This window comes from Lissotriton helveticus, chromosome 4_2, assembly GCF_964261635.1.
Source record: "Lissotriton helveticus chromosome 4_2, aLisHel1.1, whole genome shotgun sequence".
Lineage (NCBI taxonomy): Eukaryota > Metazoa > Chordata > Amphibia > Caudata > Salamandridae > Lissotriton > Lissotriton helveticus.
The window spans coordinates 43396841-43414801 of record NC_136064.1 but is presented as its reverse complement, the minus strand read 5'-3'; the positions used below and the strand labels follow the sequence as shown (position 1 = coordinate 43414801).

Here is a 17961-nt window from a genome sequence, read left to right as displayed (position 1 = left end):
AATGCAACCCTCTTCCAAAACAAAATGGACTTCGTCTAACAAGCTGTTGATTATCCAGTTCAGTTCTAAAGAAAGCTTTTTTGGATCTGAGAACACTTTTGTTGTATGCATTTCTAGTCTTTCTAAGGAATTTTAGCTGTGGGAAGGAAGGGTGCTGTCTCCACTTCCTTTCAGCTAGTCTCACACTTCGTCTTTCTTCATTTAGCGACCCATTAAACCAAGGTTTTTTAACGTTATCTGGTATTCTTTTAAGTTTTAAAGGTGCAATCATATTGATTATATTTTTCATTGTTGAATTATAGTGTTCCATGAGTTCATTAATGTTTACCATGTTATTGGGCGGGTGTAGATCCTCCTCACACCGTGCTACTAGTTGCTCATTGCTTAAGTCTCTATTGTCTAATAACCACTGCTTGAGTTTGACATATTGCATAGTGTTTTACTTTTTAATGGCCAATATTAGGATCTTGATGACGTGGTGATCCGACCAATCGAATGGATCAATTAGGTTTATTTTCACAGCCCAGTCTCTAGAAATAATCCAGTCTAATTAGAGTATCTGAATGTGTCAGCTTTGTGCAGGTGTGTGTAAGATTCAGTTCTACCAGGAAATCTTTGAGGATATTGGCCTGTTTATGATTAAGGTTGTCCCAATGTAGAATAAATTCACCTAAGGATATATCATTAGAGTTGGGGAAGTATTTGCAGTAATGATCTCCATACACTGGTATACGAAATGGGCACTTATACCTGGGGGATGGTAGAATGCATGTTGTGCGCAAAGCTGGTTATCTACAGTACTTATAGAAAGTCCAAGGTATTCTCAAGAGTCAAGTGGATCAATGTTTAATTGGGTAACAGAGAACCGAATGGTGTATTCAAGCGATACCTCCCCCGGTTTTGTTCAGTCTGTCTAGTCTCACAATGTTATAGTTAGGAGAAACCAATAGATCCATGGAAGGGAAAGATGATTTTGTAAGCCATGATTCAGTAGGGATTGTCAAGTTCATGACTAATGAAGAGGGCATGTTTAACAAAGGGAGTGCAGCTCCTAGAGAGGGAATGTAAGGGAAGGTGGGAAAGACAAATCTTTTGTCATGTTGCCCTCATACAATGTAGTTATTCCTATGCTTTTCCAACGTCCTCCTTGTTCACCGTAACTGTTGATATTCTGATTTTCCAATGTTTTAAGTCTGTCCATTGATGTTGGGCTAACAAGGGAATTGTACAGTATTGTGATCCCAGCCTCGGAGTTCCCTTCTTGAGTTTCTCACCAGTCAGCGGCCATCTTTGCTTCACGTTGGGACAGGTTTGTGGTTTGGTGCACTACCAAACATGCTGATCCTCTCTTCACAATTACCCGAGATGTTGTTGTTTGATTATCACTTGCCCTATGAGGCCTTCTTTTGGGCACAGTTAAATTAAATCTTTCAGCCATATTGGCTTTCTTGAGGTCGCCAGATCAGCCCTTCCTGTTCAAATCACCAGTGGTGATTCATTTCCTGAAAGTACTTCAGCACAGGTTTCCTCCACAACCCTGCATTGTCCCCCAATGAGACCTTAATTTGGTTTTAAATTTTGTATGTGTTTGCCCTTTGAGCCCACTCATAGTTGCTCTCTACATTGCTTGATCAACAAACAGTCTTCTTAGTGGACATTGAATCAGCAGGAGTGTTAGCGAGCTTCCAGCACTCTGTGTGCACCCTCCATACACAAATTTTGTTCCAGAGCAACTGGTTCCCTACAACCATGCCTCTTCCCTACCAAAGGTGGTGAAGCCATTTTACAATGGCAAAAATATCACATTGCTGACCTTCTTCACCGCAAAATTGCGCTGTCCCCGCAGCAGCACATTCAAGTGAAATATGGAACAGCAGTTTTAAAGTTGCTTCGTGTTTCACAGTTCAGGTTGCAACTTGCTTGCACTTTTAAGTGGGAAGAGAGATCCTCTTTCAAACGAGCGCAGTGAATGGCTGCACCTTCCTTCAGGAGGTCCACAGTACCCTCTTTATCCCTTCCAGAGGGCTGACTATGAGAGGTGCACTGAAAGTGCACCACCTTTTCGGGCACACTTTCAGGGAACTTACTAAAGGCATGCTTGCCTCTGCGTCCCCAACCACAATAAGGTGCAGGCTCAAAGGCAAACTGATTCCCTCAATTGCATGGGGCTATGCCTCATGCACTTGAGGGAATATCCTCTTATGATAGCACCGATGCAACATGTACCCCAATGCTATCTGTATTACAGAAGGGGACGCGCAAGCATCTCAGTCCCCCTCTGTAATACCATTGTTCCCAGGGAACACACAAAGTGGGTGCACACACCTGTTACGCCCCCAGAGCACTATGTATAATATTGTCCCAGGTTGACAATCAACTGAGTGTAAGGTACACCAGTACTAACAATGGGAAAACTGTTCAGAAAAAAGACTGTCTCCAGTTGGATTATGGTCTTCATTAAGATATGCTACGCTTTGGCCTAGGGGCAATCCCCTGTGGGCGTCTGGATTCATTCCATGAGAGCCAAGGCAGTGACCACCGAGTTAGCACGTGGAGTGCCCATCCTGGAAATCTGTCAGGCTGCTATGTTGGTGTTTCTGGACATGCTTATTAAACACTACTGCTTTGACAGTCAAATCAAGAATGCCCCTCTAGGCCCCTGATCAGCATACTGGTACATCGGCTTTCTAAAGTGGCTCAATGCTTCTGGCATGGACATGAAATGAAAAGAAACTGATGGCAGTGCGCTGGGATGGCATCTATACAGGCACAGTGTCCGTCACTTCCGGGGCAGACAACGCCAGGGTTGAGCAGATCAATACCACCAGCGCCACGCAGAGCTACTGCTCAAGATTTTCCAGATCTAGTCTGACCTTTGAGGAATATTCTAAGGTAGGGAATCTGTAACTAGATAGCATATCTACCAGATAAGGCCTTACAAAAGGTAAGTAACTAGTTCATCATTGTCACTGGGTCTAGTAAGCCAAACTTGACTCCGTCCTTCTGCAGTCTGAACGCAAAGAATGTACTTTTTTTGATCACTGTATCATGTGATTTGAAATCACTTCAGTAAAAAAAAAAAAAAAAACAGGATACCAGAAAAGCAACCATGTCTTCCCCTTCCATCTCCCCTGGTATGCCATAATGTCTCATATTATCTCACCGTGAGTGGTCCTCGAAATCTGTCACTTTTCTGTGTAATCTTTCAAGATTGATATTCCAGTCTGTATTGAGGCTGAATAATATGTCTACATCCAGGTGCTCATCACAGGTATCCAATCACAGGTGGACAGTCTTGAAAGCCAAACAGAGACTTAACACCTGCAGCTAAATTAATCATAGTAGTGTCACCTTATATGACCTTGGTGCTCAAAGCCGTAACCTCGGTCAGGATCTTGGTTAGCATGATGCCTCTCCTGATAACGCTTCAGCAAAACACGACTGTCTGGACATTTTTGGGACAGGCATGAGAAAAGAAAGCCAGTGACACCCCTCAGGGCAGTGGGTGCCCAGGAGAGATGAGGAACATGAGTGTGCAGACTACAGATCTTCAATGTCAAGTACACCCTAAAGTTGCTAATAAGGTGCCCACAGTGTATGCAGCGTCAGTACAGACCAATATCTGTAGACTCGGTTACAGAGTACACTTTACGCGGTTTCGCTGTAGAATAATTTCAGTGAGCTGCATGAAACGTCATTCTCTGCCAGAATCGGCTCTTCAGCACGCCGTGCAGGTACATGATAGGTTTTAAGAAGAGATCATGCAGACCCAAAGGACTAAAACAGACCAGTCCTCTTGAACATATGGATACGGTGTGCTGAGCCATGAGGTTGAGCCCAATATTAGATATTTATGATGGGGTAACTGACAAAGTAAGCACCTTTGTTCAGCCGGCCATAGATCCTGAGAGTATCCAAAGTGTGGCGTAATTTTAATATAACACATATGTAAGAAGCTGACAGTATGTATACTATACCAAAATAAGATATAGTGTGCAGCGGGTCCAATCGATTCCCCATTACACTTTAAAGAGGCTAAAGTTGAGAATACTACTGCTGTCCTTTGTAGTAGTGTGGGTGTGAAGTTAATCTTATTAGAGGGCAGTGATAAGCATTTGTTGTGCACACAGTGGCAATAAATGCGACACAATGAATACATGTGAGATCAATTTATAAAAATAATACTTGGTTATATTTATTTTGCAGATTCACAGAAATTCAACATAGGTTAATAAGGTTTTCAATAAAAATACTTTTCAGTTTCAAAAATGGACACAGCACAATTTTCAGACTTTGCAATGTTAACCTATGGGAGTAATGAAACATTCAGCATACATAGGGATAACATCAACTTACAAGATCAGTCTTCGGAAGTTTAGGTCAGTATTGGATAAGGTTCAGTTCAGCACCAACAGCGCACCACAAACAGCAGAGGGGCAGCCAGGTGCAAGTTCGAGGTTGGATGCACAATGGAAATTGATGGGGATTGGGGTCATTTGGACAGAGGCTGCTTGCTAGTAAGTAGCAGCAGCTTGGAGTACCAATCTCTGGGGGTTGAAGCAAGCAATGGACGGGCCCAAAGCAGCACCAATACTACACCACCAGTGACACAGGGCTGGCCAGGTGCAGAGTGGTAACAGCGTTGAGTGCCCAATTCAAGGCAATGGAAAAGGACAAAATCGAAAAAGGGCTGCATGCTCAGGCCAGTTGAACAAAAGTAACAGCTGGGCAGTTACGTTGTGATGCTCAGGGATGTAGGGAACACTTTGGTCCTCTTCACAAAGGCCAAGGGCGGATGGGTGCAGGGGTGCCTTTTGGTGTCGGAAACGGCTTACCGGAGCAGGTCACGATTAGGTGGTCTCTCTGTAGAGGTTGCAGACGATGTTGAGGAGTCCAGGACATGTCGACATGTCACGGTGGATTACAGCTCTGGAGTGCTGGGGAACCTTGCTGGAAGTGGTGGGGCACTTGGTCTCAGGTCGTAGGTGTCTGGTGCAGAGGAGTAACTGGGGGCTTGTTTCACAGTTCTACATGTCTCAGAGTCTTTACCTTGAAGACGGTTGCTTGGTGAACGGATCTGCTTTTCTCTGGAGTCTTGATCTTTGTTGAAGGCAGTCAATCCTCCTAGGTTTCTGGAGGTCACTGGGCTGCAGGATGAGCTGTCTTTTGGTACAGGATCGTCAGAGCTGCAGACAGGATAGTAGGGCTGGGGTCACGTCAGTTGGTCTCTGCAGTCTTCTCTGCTAGTGCAGCTCTGTAGTGTCCAGCTCTTCTTAGGTCATCAGGCACTAAAGTTCAGGCTCAGGGGGGGGGGCACCTAAATACTACATTTAGAGGCATTTAAAAAGGGAGTGCCTGGTACTAGCCAATGGGCTACTTACCTTACGGGTGACTGTATCCTCCAAATGCTTACCCCCATGTGGGGACACGAATACCAACATGCACTCACAAAATAAATACATAGTGTTATAGAACTGCATCAAATTAACCCACATGTGAGACAATCATCTATATAAAAACACTTGAATAACAGTAATGCTTGCAGTTGCTTGTGCAGAAACAATGTAAACCAGCAGTGGTAAATCCAAAACGTCTTATCTGTAAATGGCCGAGATATTGTGTTTGCCAATGTTTGTTTTCAATACCTAATGTTAAAATGGCCGCTACTGCATCAGGATACATGTGCACATCTACACAAGCATAGGCAGTGACCTTGGTATGCATTGCAACATATCTGTTGTGATGTACTGGTGCCCATTTTACAACTTTTAATTTACCGTTCAAACACTGCTGACGGCCTTGTAAAAATGGTAAATTAAAAGAGTTTAAGAAAGAGCAATGTTGTGCAAAAAAGAAAGCAAAAGCCCTGTTGAACTTTGTTATGTGATGTTATATGGATTTGTAGAGCGCTACTTTCCACCCAAAGGATATCTCGGTGCTGGAGCAGGTGTGTAGCTTGTCTGCTGGGGGTTACTTGAAGAGCCTCTTGAGGTATTCAAGAAACAATGAGGAGACCCTGATGTGTGAAGGGATGTCTTGAGAGCGATGTAGGAGGAGGCTAAGTTACTTGTTCTGCTTTTGCGGATACAATGGGTGAATTCGAGGGAGAGTTAGGCTGAGTACAGCAGTCTGGTGGGTAGATGGAAGTGAGACAACAGTTGAGATATGTTAGCCATATGTTGTGTTGTGCCTTGTAGTCATGAGTGAGGAGTTTGAATTGGCAGCATTTATGTATCAGCAGCTTGTGGAGTTTTTTGAGGTGTGGTGTGAAGTGCGTGTAGAAGGCCCAGAATGAGTCTTGCTGCAGCATTCTGGGTGGTCTGAAGGTGGGGAGGTGAGTGGAGATTCTGGCATAGAGTGCTGTACCGTAGTCTAGTCTGCTTGTGACTTGAGCTTGAGTGGCGGTACGCCTGGTGCTCATTGGTATCCTTTTCAAGATTTTTCTGAGGATGTGTAGTATGTGGCAGCAAGAGGAGCTGACGGTTTTTACTTGTGAGGCTGTGTAGTGTCTGTCATCTAAGATGATTCCCAGTTTTTTTGCACAGTTAGAGGGTAAAGGTGCTGGGCCAAGTTCCGATGGCCACCAGGTTGAGGCCCGGGGGAGTCCGTGTTCCCTAAAATCAGCACTTCTGACTTGTCCTAGTGGAGTTTGAGGCAGTTGGTTTCCATCCATGCATTTGATGAAGTTAGATCTAGTCGTGGAGGACTTGTCAGAAATTGAGTTGAGCTGAGAGATGATCATTGAGGTACTCTGCAGATCACGCTTGTGGCCTCTAATGTGTAGGGTGAGAGTCTGACACTCTGTGTTCTCCCTCATATCCATTCGAGGGGTGGCCACTGGCGGTTTCTCCTTGGTTTAGTAAGGTGCAGATCTCATCTGTGGTGCCAAAGAATGTTGTCTCTATGCTTCGGTAGCTTGGAAAACCAGATTTGGTGTGCTTGAGAAGATAGTGAGTACCAGGTGGTTAGTGAGATGATGGTTAGTTGCCTTCTCTATAACTTTAGTTGGGTATGATAGCAGGGAGATGGGCCATAAGTTCCTCATCTTGTTGGAGATTGCAAAAAGTTTCTTAAGGAGGGCCATTACTGCAGCAAGTTTTCAGGCCCAGGGGAAGAATGCATTAACAATGAAGGAGTTGATAATGTGAGTGAGGAATTTGCTGATCAAGGTCCTCCTAGGTTGTAGATATGTTGTGGACATAGGTATCTGAGGCAGTGGAGTGGATGTTTTTATGATCAAAGTGGTGTCTTCTTCTGTGAGTGTTCTTAAGGTGGTTAGGTGTGTGTCAGCATAAGAGGTGGGCAGGTTGTTGATGTCCTTGGGTTCGTTTTTTTTCGAAGTTATTTTAGATCTTTCCAATTTTGCTGTGGGGAAAGTTGGAAAGAATGTCGCAGAGTTCCTGGGAGGGGGGAGATGGATTTGGCGGAGGCTTCTGGGGTAGTAAACTCCATGGTGAGCTGCCATTGTTGGAGCAAGCTTCAATCTGGTTGGTGAGGGATCTTCTCTTGGTGCCTCTCAGAAGGTCTTGGTAGTGCCTGAGAGGAGCCTTGTTGGTTGATCTGACGTAGGTTTCATGGTTGGCTCTCCATTTCATTTCCAGCTATTTGCAGTATCTTTTGGAGTCCTGGAGATATTCAGTTTACCAGTTGGCCCGTTTGTTGGTTCTGCAGTGTTTATGAGTTTTGATAAGTGAAGAGCTTCTGCACAGCTGGAGGTCCACTAGTTGAAATTTGGGATGTCCATGACTAGTTTGTTGGTGGTGTTGGGTTGATATGTTTTGAGTGCGCTGCGCAGGTCAGTTTCTGATACTTTGTTCAAGTTAGGTAGCTTGGTGCTGATGGGAGCTTTCGCTTGTGGCATAAAGATTTTGTTGTTCTGTTATTTCAACTTGTTAAGCGCAAGTATACCCTGAGGTGTCGTGGCGCTGGATGATGAAGTGGTAGTTCAAGTGAGCGGTAAAGAGGAGCAGTAGCTGATGTAATGTAAGATGGATTTGTAGAGTGCCACTTGTCACCCGTGAGGGTATCCAGGTGTTGAATAGGTGAGTGTAGGCGTTTGGTGAGGCTGGGCCTGAATAGAGGCAGTCGTGGTGGTCTTGCAAGAAGACTAATTGAATAGTCAAGTCTTCAGCTTCTTGCAGAAAAGTGAGGAAGAGGCCCTGATGTGTTGAGGGAGATGATTCCAGGATTTGACGGCTTGGTAGAAGAAGGATTGATCTCCTGTTCTGCTTCTGTGGATGAGGGATTTGTGCATGTGCAAGTAAAAATGATGCTAAGCAAAGTTTTGTGGTCTGTTGGTTAAAGACAAGCGGGTGATTGTGGTATGCAGGTCCAGTGTTCTGTAGTTGGTTGAATGCATGTGTGAGAAGTTTGGCAGCACTTTTGGATGAGGAGCCAGTGGAGCTCTCAGAGGAGTGGTGTGATGTGGGCTTGGCGTGATGATGTTTGCCAGAGAAGTCATGAACATGCTAAAGTGTGGGCCTGAGTGATGATCCCTGCGCGACTCCGCGGAGGAGTTCCTTGGGTTCTAATGTGAACGGCGAGAGTCTGACTCGTGTTCTTCTGGAGAGGAAGGAACCTTTCCATTGGAGTGCTGGTCCTTGTATTCCTGCTGTGTGTCGTCTGGTGAGAAGTGCGTTGTGGGTAACAGTGTTGAAAGCAGAGGGGAATGAGGGTGGCGATCTGTCCATGATGGAGGATAGTGCGCATGTCATCTGTGACAGTGAGGAGAGCTGTTTCAGTGCTGCGGTTGTTTCAGAATACTGACTGCAAGTTGTCCGGGAGTTTCTGGTGTTTTAGGTGGCCAGAGAGTGGTCTGTTCATGGTCTTCTCAATGACTTTGACTGGGAAGGAGAACAGCTAGATGGGTCAGTAGTTGCAGAGTAGTTCAGGCTCAGCTGTTTTTTTTTTTTGGAGGGCAGGAATGTAGGCTAGATTCCAGCTATCTGGGAAGGCGGATGTCCTGAGGGGGGTATTGAATATAGAACTGAGTGAAGCACTGATCTGGTCTTTTTTCATGTTATAGATATTGTGGGGCGGATGTCTGTGTGAACCCCTGAGTGGACGGTCTTCATTACTGCTGCGATGTCCTTTATGGACATTCCATGCTGTCAGTTGGTAGTCTTTGGTTTGGAGATTTTTTCATGCAAGGAGTTGGAGTTTCTTGCAGAGTTCTTGTGTAGGGGTGATGGTTTGAGTTACTGCTTTGAGTTGGTAAATTGTTTGACAATAGTGAAAAGTTCCTTTGCCACCTGTTGAAACTAGAGTCAATTCTTAGGGTCAGAGCTTTTTCTGCTGTTGCTGGAGGCAAAGACTTCATCTAGAGTGTGTCCTGCACTGTGTGCGGGGTCCGTGTTGAGCTGGGAAAGTCCTATGTTGCGCAGGCTCTCAAGGAGATTGGTGGAGCAGTGTTCAGAGTGGTCTTATATCTGGAAACTGAAATCACCAAGAAGTAGGAAGTACTTGGAGTTGATGGTGTGGGAGGTGATGCAGTCACTGATGGGTTTCTGAAGTTACTTTGTGGTCTGGGTGGCCTTAAGGGTAGAGCTGTTGTTGGTTTGCAAGCTGGGGTGCCTGTTTTCCATGAGGGGGGTGGTGCCTGGGTCCATTGAAGTCAGCAATTTAGAGTGTTTTGTATATGATGGAAAGTCTCCATCCGGGTTTGTGAATGTGATCTTGGCATACAATCTTGCATCCTGCTGCGAAGGTTTCTGTCAGGAAGTGGAGGTCTGGGGTGCTGTTGCAGAGGAGGTCCCAGATTTCAATCATGTTTTTTTTTGAGCGAGTGGGTGTTGATAAGCATGGATGTAAGTGTTAGCGGTTGGTTTTCTGTAGTGTTTGGTGAGATCAGGTTGTGAGAGGGGGGTGTGGGAGTATGGGATGAGCAAGAGGGTAGGATTCTGCTGGTGAAGCAACAGTGAATGCAGGAAAAAAAAAGTCCAACCGTGCTGAGTGGTGTAGTGTAGAAGTAGCGGGTAGTTATGGGTCGTAGGTTGAGCATGCAAAGGGTTGCTGCAGAGTAGGGGCAGAAGGTGACCCGACGTGGGACCCTGGTGCGGGGCATGGTCCAGAAGCAGATTGGCACACTCGGGCTAAATTTAGGTAGGTCCTGGTAGGGGTGAGGAGCGCAGAGGGGCTGACGGTAAGGCTAGGGATGGTGGGAAGAAGACACTGGAAGAAGCAAGAAGATGCTGGAGAGCAGGTCAGGAGGAGCCAAAACCACGAAGGCGGTGGGGGCATGAAAAAGCATGAGAAAGGAATGATGAAAGGACTGAAAACAGCACAAGAGTGGGAAAGTTCAGAAGGAGCAATAGAGTTTGGAAAAAGGCACAAAGAGTAATGCATAGAAAAGGCACAAGAGTAAAAATGTTCATAGAAGACACAAGAGTTGGAAGCTCAAAGGGAAAAAGTCAGAAGTAGGAGGCAAGAGAGAAGGCGTGAGAAGGAAAGAGAGTGGAACGAGGAGGCTGCATGAGGAGCCAGGCAGGGCTTCGTGGCGTAAGGCCGGGTCAGAGAGAGAGAGAGAGAGAGACAAATGGATTTCCATCTGTAGATCTCAGTGAGACACAGTGGGTTCCAGCTCTCGTGTGACTTCTACAATTCCTACCTGAGGAACAGCACAACATTTCTTCCTTGATGTCCAGAGAGAGAGGGCCTAGACTGGTCAGAGGAAAAGTCCATGGTAAGTAGAGGAGTGAGCTTGGGCCTAGGCTTTGCAGCTGCTAGGCTTTTGCTAACTTATAAAAGTGCACGTAAAAATATTGAAAACGGGTAACACAGCAGAATGGGTACCATCGGGAAGCAACAAAGTGGGTCATGTTCAACGGCTGAGTGGGTATGGGTAGTTGGGGACTGAAGGGATTAAAGAGTGATGAGGAAGGGGCGCTATTGTGTATTGTAGCAAGAAGAAGGGAGACCAAGTAAAGACCTGAACAGCCCTGGAGTGCTGGAACACAAAGAAAATAAGCATTGGCAAAGCCAATAGGTCAGGGGTTTAATGTGATAAGGCAATTCAAACAGCATTTCCGTATGTGTTTTCTTTTTAGAGACACCTATTGACTTTGCTAGTGGTTGTATGTACTAAGTTGTGTGTTGGGTGAAGAAAAGTCAGAAAATTAGAGTGAGAAAAGAGGGATGAGCAGAGGTGAAAGAAAATAGGTGAGGTCATTAGAAAGGGGAGGGAGTTGTACCAAGAGAGAAAAAGAGAGCGAGAGGGGGAAGTTTGAAAGTGCAAAAGAGATCGATGGTAGGGTGCAACAGAGAGAGTTTAAGAGAAGACCACAAAGAGAGACAATGGGGCATATTATCAAGAACGGTGTTAAGAATTATCGCCGGTTTAGCGGCAGAAAACTGCGAGCGATAATGGGCTTGATAATATGCCCTTGTGAATTCCCATAGAAGCCCATGTTCTGGTGTGAACCTGGACTTCTATTGGAATTCTCCAGGGCATATTATCAAGCCCATTATCGCCGTTTTAGAGGCAGTTTTCTGCCGCTAAACCGGCAATAATGTTAACTCCAATCTTGATAATATGCCCCAATGAGAGGGAAGAGAGAGCCCGAAGCAAATTGAAAGTGTGCTCAGTGGGCAGTTTCAGTAGTGCACCTTTGTAGCATTTTATCAATGTATCATTAGATGCTGTGTTTGATTTGTGGTTTTATGGATTTAATGGCTGTCAGTGTGACTCTGGAGCCACGTCACTCAACCAATAACATGACTCAGTGAGTTATCTGCAGCGGCCATCTCAATCTGGATGTGTAAAACAAAATAAAATTCATTCAGGTTGGATCCGCTTCCACCGAGGCCATTTTTAATGTTTTAAGCCATGGCTGACCCTCAGCGCACTCTAAGTATATGATATGTATCAGAAGAAAAAGGTCTTGGCAACAGACAGTTAGAACTGTCTGTAGCGGAGACCTAAACAGTTTGGATTTAACAGATGCCTGCAAAAGCAATCTTTGATCACAAGCGGCTTAGTAAATACCTTTGCCGCACACTGCTAATCAAACACACAATGTAAGAATCTAAAGCAGTGCCCTGCAAGACTCCAGACATGAGACAACTCAGACATTGACAACATTCTAGCAGAACAGACTGCACAGGCAGTGGCTGGGACAAGCAGGAAACAGGACACAAAGCAAACAAAACCACAAGGAAGAAAAGAAAGCAAACTGAAACTGTAGTATCCTCAGGTTGTACATATGTTCCTTTACTCCCTTAATAAACTACATCTATTTCTACCTGCCCACGTCTACAGCGTCTACTTATGACTCCTGAACCTGTGGGACCAGCCCACTACAGAAACATACACTCAGTGATGCACACTGTCTTTGAATTGCTGCTTCTATTGAGGTGTACAGTTGGTACTGTAATGTACTTTATTAAAACAAGGGGGACCAGCCATAGTAAATACAGAATGTTCCTTTCCATTAATATCCACTTTCTACTGGGGAGAATGGCAGATGCATCTTTTAACTAATGTCCGTTGCTGTAGCCATAACAACTGGAAGACTCTTCCTCTAGACATTTTCTACGGTGAGAGATGTCCCATCAAGTCCTTTACTGTCTTCCAGTTTGTCTTGGTTGGTAGATTCATCTTTGGTTGAAAACAACTATTTATAAAACAGCCAGAGGCTCTGGAATGGACCAATGCGAAGATGTGAAAGGGTCCCATCAATCTATTGAGTGGCACGTGAATGTGGAAAAGATCCCTCACCGGGACATCCTTAAAATGTCGTAACTGTGATATTCAAACTATGTTTTATAGTCCCATTACAAAGCGAAAACAATATCCTAGTTTAAAACACCAATAATACTTTCAGGTGACTACAGTTAAGCAAATAAAGAAATACATTCAACACAGCAGACGCAAATCGCCGTTATATGATAAAAACACAAAACAGAAGAAGTACCTTAAGGAGATAAAAAAAAACATTGTTTCAAAGTGCGTTCATAAACTAATATATACACACATTCAAGTATAAACAGGTATTGAAAGAGCCTTGAAAATACAAATGGTTCACTACCAGACGTAATATATTTTTAATATTGTTCTCCAAAAATCAGAATATTGTGAATATATGCAAGTATAGATGTTGGAACCAGAATGTCCCAGCATGCAGTGCAGACATGTTTCAATGCCCAGAGGGCCCAAATGTATGTATCTGGTTTCCTGGTTTTAGGCTTTGCCTCACATTAATATAGTATGTGTGCAGATGCCTAGGATGTCCACTTACATCAGTGGGGTGACCTTGATGGGTCCATCAAGCATGCCCTCATTGTACTGACAGTGGACTACTGTTCCTGTCATGGGTAAACCACATGGAGAGGTGGTGGCAGCCTACCAGATTTTGGTAATCCACAGATGTGGCTAGACTTTTTTTTATTTAATCTGCGTCACTGGTTTGGGGGCTTCTGTCACATTCTTGTAAATTCTGTTTCTATGCATTTACCAGGATCCTGGTGTTAACGTCCCCAGTGTATGTTGTGCATGTTTGTGGTGCACATGTATGGTGTGTCTAAGTAAATAAAAGTCATGGAGATCTGTGGGATCCATTTTTAATATGTTGAGACAAAGAGAGGGCAGAATGGATTGTTTAACCAGGTCCAGCATACATGTCTGTAATCCAAACTATGCAAAATTAGTATGCAGTTCCTGACATAAAAAGCAGAGGCTAAAGTGTGTTTATGCAAGCGCTACATGACTGGTATGGAGTCATATAAGTGGGTAGAAGAGACCTCTCCTTTTGGAAAAAAGACCCTCACACACCTAGCCAGCTAGGTGTCTTGCTTCATCATCGGGTCTGCTCCTTATCGGGTCGGCGGGGCGATACCCAATCGGCACCCGTGATGGGGCCTTCTTGGTGGAGATCTTTTTTCCTTATGCCGGTGAGTGAGGTGCGTGTAACAAGGGTTAAAGTGTATATGTGACCACCATTACAGCACCCTAAAAAGTGGTACCTTGTAGATCATAAAAACACAGCCCCATTAGGGTCACAACTGTTCGGCATCAGTACCGGCTCGTGTCGACACTCAAGTTTAGTGCCGGTTCCGTAGTACACGGGAGGCATCAGCCCTACCCCCCATGAAGCCGGTCCGGGTAGTCCCTATACACTTTAACCCTTGTTGACCTCTTCCAAAAAATGTAGGTAGATCGTCCTGGTCCTGATGAATTGCCAACTAGTAAGTTAGGCAAGAAACATGTTGACCTTTCTTGTAAGCGCATAAACTCCACATCCTTAGAGTGAAGATACGCGGCTTCTTTTATTTTTAATTGGGGTAGGGGCCACATTCATTAAAATTATCCTTGAGTAGACCACCTGCCCTATTTTAATCCACTTCCTTACACTCCACTTTCACCTACACCAATTTAGGGCCCTCACATGCACCTCACCCCCCGGCATAAGGAAAAAAGATCTTCGCCAAGAAGGCCCCATCATGGGTGCCGATCGGGTATTGCAGTGCCGACCCGATGATAAAGCAAGACACCTAGCTGGCTGGGTGTGTGAGGGTCTTTTTCCGAAAGGAGAGGTCTCTTCTCCCCACTTATATGACTCCATACCAGTCATTTAGCTCTTGCAAGGCCAGAGATCTTCTATTATATAATAATACTTCTCCTTGCCAAGGGGAGGGAGCATAGGCACAGTAGTCCTTTCTCCATCGTCTTTGTATAATGACGTCTCCCTTTATGATATATGGCCTTACTGCAATGCTAACACTATTGGTGGTATGTATCCTTATGCTTATTGTGGCACGTACACTGCATTTTAGAGCATGTTAGTTAAAATAAATATTTTAAACTATCTACGTGTCTGTGTCAGATCTTATTTTCGACAAGTATGAGAGTGTGAGCAAAAAGGTGTGTCTTGTTACCGCGATTCCTGAGAGATCTGGGAGTATTGTGTTCTGGGGTGTCTAATCACTGGTTTCTCCGTTTGTGAGTAGGAAAGCGAGTGAGACACTATAGCGGTTGGTCCTGGGCTCTTGGGCACTAAGGTGGGAGGAAGGCTTAGCCCTATACACTGAGGTCCCTATAATCCTGCGCATAGTTCTGTGTATGTGCAGAATCCCTGCAACAGCGGTCTTGGCCAGACCCAAAAGGCTCATGGATCAAACCAATCGATAATTTTCTGTTACTTTATATGCCACTCCTTATGAGAACAATTATTTCGAGATACCAGTTGATATACGTAATGAGGATATACAATAATACTTTTGTGTTTTTCCACCTTTAAGTATATCCCTTACATTTGTCACCCAACCTAGCACCTCTGGACCCGAATGTTGAATTTCCTACTTTTTCATAGCTTGCCTACAAATTCATGAAGGTGACTAATATTCCTAAACTTTAAAAAAGGGGTACATTTATGCAAAAATTTAAAAATTATTCTTGTCTACCTACCGGATGTTTTCCTTCTCCGTCTTTGGATCACTAGAGCAATAATCAGAATTAAAACAAATGCAAGGCTGAGGACAAGAATGAGGATGATGTAGTAGAGAGGCAAGCCCCTGCCGGCACTGGAATCTACAGGGAAAAAAAGTATTAAAACAGTAATCCCAACTGGAATATAGCAATGCATGATTATTTTCTAGTGAGCTGTAAGAAGTGTCCACACATTTTAAGACCATGCCCCTGCCCAAACAAATCTTGAATAGCAGATCTTTTTCAGTCATTCTATTAACAGGTAAGTTTTCTTTAAAGTGGTTAGTAAAATGATTACAGAGCACCACAAATACTCAAGTATTCATATTTCTAAGTGTCAACACGCAAACCTGTCTTAAATCATCATGCCACAAGAATGCCAATGGCTAGAACTGGAACAGTGTAGTCCCGATAAGGACCTTGGTGCTCCCCGATTGGACCGGTCAATAATGAATTTATGATCGAATTCAGTAATCAATACTGAGACATTCTAATAAGAATGACAGATACTTGATCTAGTTTGAAGTTTTATATAAAAGGATGAACAGGCAAGGTACATGAAAATGGCATACGTAAGTTTAGCAGCAGAGTGCACAGATTGTAAGTACCAAGAACTCAGTGAACTTTTATATGAAATCCGGTATAGACTCACCTTCTATAGGTGGGGAATAGGGGTTCTGGTGTACAGAGAAATGCACTTTCTTTTATAGAACGTTAGACAAAGACTTTGTTACATGCTACACACCTACATGGGTCTCTGGGTAGGCCCCAATAAGGGACAAGTAAAAGGAAACGTTTTACTACAGAATCCATTTGGGGATTCTCTCATTTGTTACATTGGATTTACTTGTTCTCAAAGCTTTGTACAAGAATACTAGTTGATACATTGTAATCCAATATCTTGGGACAGCTTGAAAGTCCTTGGTTTTGCACAGCGCTAGGAAAAGTCTCTGGAAATGTTCTTTTTTATAGTATAGCAAACATGCACTTCTTTATTTCGAACAATAAACAGTAATACTAGTCTTCCCGTGACATACTAGGACACAGATTCAAGATGGAAGACTGTATAAACATGGATTTGTGCTAGCATAAACCCGGTTTCTAATGCAATTAAGTCATTTTCCAAAAGCGGAACAGGAGCGGACGGCTGACATCAGTCCTGGGGGCACTCACCTGCTCGTTGCCTCTCCTCGCCGCCTCTGGGGTGCTCACGCTGCAGCTCTCTCCCGCCGCAGTGGTCCAGGGAAGCCTGTGGACGCCGCGGGGAGACTACAGCTCCCAGAGTGCTCGGCAAGCACTCCCGCCCACTTCCGCCTGCCAGCGCGCCCGGAGGCGCTTCAAAGGGCGTAGGCTCCGTCCACGTCGCGGGCGTGCGCCGGGCTAGGCCCGGGCAAAGGGCGGGCCCTCTGAGGCCCCCAGAGGTCAACAGTGGTCGGGCGGGCCACCCATCTAACATCTAACCTCCATTGGAAGGTGAGCCTTACTGTCTATCATGGGGGAAAGCGATAATATCTCCACCAGTACAATCAACATAGACTCTCAGGCTATTGAAGTCCCTGCATCTCTACAACTCTCATTTGAGAGTCTCTTGGATAATGCCTTCAATGAGATTGCAGAGACTGAAAGGAGGTTGTCTTTGGCTTCCCAAAGCAACGGCCAACCGACCATTATTATTAGTCCTAACCATACTACACCCCTACTGCCAGAGGTAATTGTAGTAAAATCTACCTCTGCGGTGAGCTCATCTGTTGCATCACAAGAAGGAAATACCCTTGTCATAGCTACTGACGCTGCTAGTGATCTTGAATTACTATCAGCGCTTCCATCTGCAAACACTAAGATCACAGGAGCGAAACGTAAAAGGGGCCCAGCAAAGACTGTAATAAACAAGAGGAAGCAGCCTCCTAGGAGTGTTAATCAGCCAACTCCACAGAGCATGTGGTCTAGGGGGAAGAAGCGTCAAATAGAGGTCCCAACAGTTTGCTCTGACACTGGGGATCATTGTGATACTGTGATAATAAATGATGGCACTAACTCAATCTGCACACAGACGGATTTCCCTAATGAAAATGTTCATCAACTCAAACCACAGGGAAACCTTATAGAGACTATTGCAGATACAATTTTTAAACAACTTGAAGGTCAAATGATCAAACAATTTAATATTATTTTTAAGAGGTTTGACAGACTGGAGACTCTTGTGAAAAATGATGAAGCTAAGAGGAAAGGTATGGTTTGCCTAGATCAAATTAGAGGTGATCGCCTGTTAAAAGACTTAGAGTCTATCACTAGCACCCTATCTAGCGGAGAGCCTAATAAAAATTGCAATTTAGCTACATCTAAAGGGGCCATAGGGGCATTAAATGTCAATACTGCCCCCTTGACACAACCATCAGTGGAAGTTAATACAAGGCAAAATGACTCTCCAATACCACCTCCCACTCCTCCACCATCTTCCGGTCTGCCTAATACCACAAATATTACCAAAAAGAGCAACCCCTCCAGTGGTATAGTTAAGCAGAAAGTACCTACCAGGCCAG

General features: G+C 44.5%; 1 protein-coding gene across 3 annotated transcripts in view; it reads right to left on the bottom strand.

Annotated features, from left to right (window-relative positions):
* Positions 1-17961, bottom strand: part of LOC144752026 (uncharacterized) — a 149723-nt gene that overhangs the window by 16482 nt on the left and 115280 nt on the right. For 2 of the 3 annotated variants that reach the window (XM_078639984.1, XM_078639982.1), the window contains exon 6: positions 15401-15523. In XM_078639984.1, coding sequence (XP_078496110.1) covers positions 15401-15523 — 123 coding nt within the window. Of the gene's footprint in view, positions 1-12191; positions 12912-15400; positions 15524-17961 lie in introns of those variants that run through there. The other variant, XM_078639983.1, reaches the window with a different exon arrangement.